Raw genomic sequence first — 5,618 nt, 5'->3', positions numbered from 1 at the left:
GCAGGTTTTCCACGTTGTATTTCACACATTAGCATGATGGAGCCTCATATCTAATTAAACAACGATACAATAAACATGTTGTGACAAAAAGCTTCATCACCATCTGCTGGCTACTTCAAACAACTACATGTATCTGATTTAAGGTATTATTCAGAAATTGGCCAGGAACAGAAATGAGTGGAGGACTTTTGTTGCTGCCCGACATGCTGGTGGCATAACGAGCAATAACTAACTAACCAATATATCTGATAGAGTAAGACAAAAAATCACATTAAAAAATCACATACAAAGTTCAATGATAAACACACTTTAATCTGGTTTTTGTTTGATGAATAAAATGGTTAGAAATTCTTCCTCCTGCTTACAGTGTCTGATTCAGTCTGAATGTGAACTTCATGCTCTTCAGCTCAGTTGAAACCACAGAGTAAAGCCTCTCAGAGTACTGACTGACTCCGCTTGTGTTTCACACTGTATACGACACAACTTTGGAGTTGAGGAGGAGCAACCTGTAGAGACAGAAAACAGAAATAACTTAAGTTTAGTAACAAGAAAGAAAAAGGAAAGTAAAGAAACAGATGCACAGTAAATAGCAGAGACCATGAGACCATGAGAACAAGATGGTTTAAATGATGATACCTTTCTTACTTCTCCTTTCAAGTGGACAAACTGGACAGAAGTCAGGGTCCTGCTATCATTTGAATCCTTTTTTGGGGTCGTGCTCAAGTATTTTCTGCACAGATAAAATTGTGACCAACAATGTAAAAGTGTTTTAAAAATTCAGAAACATAAACGAAACAACACATTTGACTTGGGAGGAGTAGTTCCGGGTTCAGTTAAGAAAGAGTTAACCGTAGTTATTGTGGTAAATATGTTGTTATAACAAACATAACAATATTTTATTGATAAATATTGAAACAATAATAAAATTATTTGGTATTTTGTGTTAACTCGCAAAGTTGCAAAGAATCTTGTTGAAATTAAAACTTTAAAATTCACAGCAGACATTTTGACTCGTCTCAGCAGGAACATCATTAGTGGAACAAGTAAGAGAAGTAAAGGTTTGAAACCATTTAGAGGAACCAGTTTAATGATACTGTGCATATTCAATAACTGGGTTTTTTAATAGAATAGAGTCATCAAATTTTTGTTAATTGCTCATAAACTGTATATTATTAACTAAGCATAACGTCTGCTGTGAAAAGAAATTTACTGACATCATTTCAAGTTTTCATGGTCCAATGTAAACAATATATGTTGGGCTTATACCACAGTTAATCTTGAATGAGAAGTGATGATAGAGAAAGCTACTGTCAACAAAAACTAAAGAAATCTGTTTGTTTTGTTTTTTGTTAACATTTTTAATTTTCTAAATAAATCCCCATATATCTAACTGAAAATTATTACTCACCTGCAGATGTAGACAGCTAACATGAAGCCACACAGAATAAATCCAATTACAGGTGGGATCATGTAGAGAACATACCATAATTGTCCAATTCCTGGATCTAATCAGATAGGAATTATTTTACATTAGCGGCAGTTTCAGATCTGAAATGTTCTGTAACAGGTGGAGAAATGATCAGTGCTGCTTCTTTCTGTACCCACCTTTGGAGCTCTCAGAAACTGTTAGATTCCACCTCATGGTCTTTACACCATCTATATCAGTTACAGTACATGTATAAAGTCCAGCGTCTTCATGCTGAACGTTAAATATATTCAGCGTTGTGGTTAAATTAACGTCTATTCTGAATCTGTCAGAGGTGAAATTGGAAGAATTCAGATTATATGTGAATGAATAAAAGAAATAAAATCTGTCTTTGTTCCAGTTGAGTTGTATTCTATTATTTATCGATATGTTGCAGGTGAGCATGACGGAGTCTCCTCTGGACACCAGTGTATTCCTGTGATCAACTGGAACTATCCCTAACAACAAAGAAATAAATAATATAAAATTAAATCAGTAAACAAATGCTGACAAAATCTTGTATAACAAACACAAATCTCCACTGTACCTGCATGAACATGGACAATGAGTAAGAGTTGAACAGAGAGCAGAGCTGCTTGGTTTAAACAGAACATGATGACCATCAAATAAAGACAGAGTGAAACTTTATCATCATCTTTTACATGTATTTGTGGAGGAGGTACAACAGCAGAGGAAGTGGTTAGTTGTTGACTGGCTGCTCACTGACTAAGATATGTGTTATATCTGTCGTGGACCATAGATTTGAGTCACATGTAAATCTAATATACAGTAACTGAATTCAAATTGAATTGAAAATTCAAGCTTGGTCCATTTTGAAAGTTCATCATAAATTTATGACAAATTGAAATATAAAATGGACATAATTGACACGTTCATCTACAGGAAAACAACTTCCTACTGCTCAACATGTTTTCACACATCAAAAATTTTTGGTGCTTGAACGTACCATCAGCTGCAAACGTCTTTTTTAACTGGTTTTTGAACACATGTGGCAGCTGGACCTGAGTACTGATTCCTAAACTGTCATCACAGATCATGCAGTGGTTTCCTTTTGCACCTACTTTGTCTGAAATTAGAAATGTTTCCATGTCTGCCCATCTCTATGAGCATATGAACTTTAATAATACAACTTATGCTGATAAATAAACAGCATCAAAAACATAAAGATGAAGTTCCAGCTGTGACCACTACTGTCCCTGAATTTTTCCCATGCATTTATGTCTTTGTACATAGAATTTGTAAGTACAGTGTTTTGTGGGTTTCAAGAACAAAAGACTATAAACTACACTCAAATTATTAGAGCTGACAAAGATTTATGATTGGTAACAGTTTGGGAATCCTGTGGAGAGTTTAGCTTCTCTTCAGTCACCTGCCTTTAAATACCACCTTAATTCCATATGTGCAATAAAGACCATTAAACATGTTGTGACCAAAAGCTTCATCACCATCTGCTGACTACTTCACACAACTACACGTATCTGATAACATAATACTATAAAAAATAACAAAGTTCAATGTTCAAAACATACTTTATTCTGGTGTTTGCTGGATGAATGAAGGTGTAAGAAAAATCTTTATCCTGCTAACAGTGTCTAATTCGGTGGCTGCTCAGAGTACTGACTAACTCTGCTTGACTCTGCACAAGGTTGGAGTTGAGGAGGAAAAACCTGTAGAGACAGAAAGCAGAAATAACTTTACTTTAGTGCCAAGAAAGAAAATGCTAAGTACAGAAACAGATAGACAGTAAATTCAAACTGAAGATTATTCTATTTTACAAATGTACCACAACTTAATTAAAGTGAACTTTATGTTCATCTCTCACATGTATTTGTGGAAGAGGTGCATTAGAAGAGGAAGTGGTTAGTTGTTATTTTCTAGCTGCTAATAACATGTGATACACCTTTAATTTAACATACCATTAGGTGACATGACAACTAGATAGTTATTATTGAATAAAGTAAGAAAGATGAAAGTTCAAGCTTAGTTCAGTTCAACATGCATTAAAGATGATAAATTAGCATTTTGATAAAGTGAAATACTCTATGAAATGCACCTAACAGACATGTTCAGCTGCAGGAATCTCACCTTTGAACACACTTTGGTTACGTGGTTTGAAAACACTGCACAACATGTTGTCACACATTGCAGAGCGTCTCACAGAGTCTTTGACTCTTCTAAAAAGCTTAATAACCAGGTGCTGAGAAAAAGTTCTTCTGTGATGCTCAGTCAATAAAAGAAGAGTCAACAACTTTTCATCTGTTTTCATTTTAGTGATTTTAGTAACAAAACCAAATCACTTAACTTAACAACACCCTTTATATGAACGCAGTGATATCGTATAATAACCAGTTTTTAATTTAGACATAAACATTAAATACACAAATCACACATTCAGAAGGATAATGTTAAAACAATATCACAATAACCATGAAGATCCTGGTTTTGTTGAGTTACTATCACTGTCTCCACTCTGACGACCTTCCCTTTAATTACCTACTGTCATAATGTGAAGTATAATGATCTTCACATTTGACCTTCACATTTGACCCTTCTGTCCATGGGTCTTGAGTGGTTTGTCAGTTGAGCTAAGACCAAGTATTGCAATGAGTCTCTGAGTGTACTGACTGTTGTTGTGGTTGAGACAAACCTGTTAAATCTAAAACAACAACAAAAACAAAATAGATTAATCACAAAAACAGAATCTTCTCTGGGCAGTGGTGTATTCCTGTGATCAATTGAAGTTACCACTATCATTTCTCAGTGACTTAAAGAGGAGTCACCAACTTTTATTTTGAAATATTTAACTGTTTTGATCATATTGACTGTTAACAAAACCACATCTGATATGTTGCATTCAAAAAATAGATTCTCTGTCTGCAGGGTTTCTTCATATAAGTTCCCTGACAGCAGAATTAAACTATAAATATTATGAGTTCATTGCATAATTTTGGAGTAAGGGGAATAAATGTTGATTGTGACTTATGACATGTTTTTTTACAAGACTCCATGTAATGCTAATTCTAGCTTTTATGAGGGTCTGCGCAGGTTTTCCATGTTGTATTTCACACATTAGCACGATGGAGCCTCATATCTAATTAAACAACGATACAATAAACATGTTGTCACAAAAAGCTTCATCACCATCTGCTGGCTACTTCAAACAACTACATGTATCTGATTTAAGGTATTATTCAGAAATTGGCCAGGAACAGAAATGAGTGGAGGACTTTTGTTGCTGCCCGACATGCTGGTGGCATAACGAGCAATAACTAACTAACCAATATATCTGATAGAGTAAGACAAAAAATCACATTAAAAAATCACATACAAAGTTCAATGATAAAAACACTTTAAACTGGTTTTTGTTTGATGAATAAAATGGTTAGAAATTCTTCCTCCTGCTTACAGTGTCCGATTCAGTCTGAATGTGAACTTCATGCTCTTCAGCTCAGTTGAAACCACAGAGTAAAGCTGCTCAGAGTACTGATTGACTCCGCTTGTGTCTCACACTGTATACGACACAACTTTGGAGTTGAGGAGGAGCAACCTGTAGAGACAGAAAACAGAAATAACTTAAGTTTAGTAACAAGAAAGAAAAAGGAAAGTAAAGAAACAGATGCACAATAAACAGCAGAGACCATGAGAACAAGATGGTTTAAATGATGATACCTTTCTTACTTCTCCTTTCAAGTGGACAAACTGGACAGAAGTCAGGGTCCTGCTATCATTTGAATTCTTTTTTGGGGTCGTGCTCAAGTATTTTCTGCACAGATAAAATTGTGACCAACAATGTAAAAGTGTTTTAAAAATTCAGAAACATAAACGAAACAACACATTTGACTTGGGAGGGGTAGTTCCGGGTTCAGTTAAGAAAGAGTTAACCGTAGTTATTGTGGTAAATATGTTGTTATAACAAACATAACAATATTTTATTGATAAATATTGAAACAATAATAAAATTATTTGGTATTTTGTGTTAACTCGCAAAGTTGCAAAGAATCTTGTTGAAATTAAAACTTTAAAATTCACAGCAGACATTTTGACTCGTCTCAGCAGGAACATCATTAGTGGAACAAGTAAGAGAAGTAAAGGTTTGAAACCATTTAGAGGAACCAGTTTAATGATACTGTGC

General features: G+C 34.6%; 1 protein-coding gene across 1 annotated transcript; it reads right to left on the bottom strand.

The window, feature by feature from the left end:
- Nucleotides 1–434: 434 nt before the first annotated feature.
- Nucleotides 435–2,079, bottom strand: LOC113172806. The gene is made up of 5 exons (XM_026375834.1): nucleotides 2,013–2,079; nucleotides 1,606–1,923; nucleotides 1,409–1,505; nucleotides 637–730; nucleotides 435–506 (listed from the first exon to the last, which is right to left on the bottom strand). The coding sequence occupies exons 1-5, from the start codon at nucleotides 2,077–2,079 to the stop codon at nucleotides 435–437; spliced, it is 648 nt and encodes a 215-aa protein (XP_026231619.1).
- Between the last annotated feature and the right edge of the window lie 3,539 nt (nucleotides 2,080–5,618).

The sequence above is a fragment of the Anabas testudineus genome, chromosome 21 (assembly GCF_900324465.2).
Source record: "Anabas testudineus chromosome 21, fAnaTes1.2, whole genome shotgun sequence".
In the NCBI taxonomy this organism is placed as follows: Eukaryota; Metazoa; Chordata; class Actinopteri; order Anabantiformes; family Anabantidae; genus Anabas; species Anabas testudineus.
This window is presented reverse-complemented; position numbering and strand designations above follow the sequence as displayed.

Coding starts and splice junctions, on each gene's coding strand:
- LOC113172806 (XM_026375834.1), bottom strand. CDS start 2,079: ATGTTCTGTTTAAACCAAGCAGCTCTGCTCTCTGTTCAACTCTTACTC. Junction 1,924..2,012: donor CATTGTCCATGTTCATGCAG/GTACAGTGGAGA, acceptor CTTTGTTGTTAG/GGATAGTTCCAGTTGATCAC. Junction 507..636: donor TGAAAGGAGAAGTAAGAAAG/GTATCATCATTT, acceptor CTGTCTCTACAG/GTTGCTCCTCCTCAACTCCA.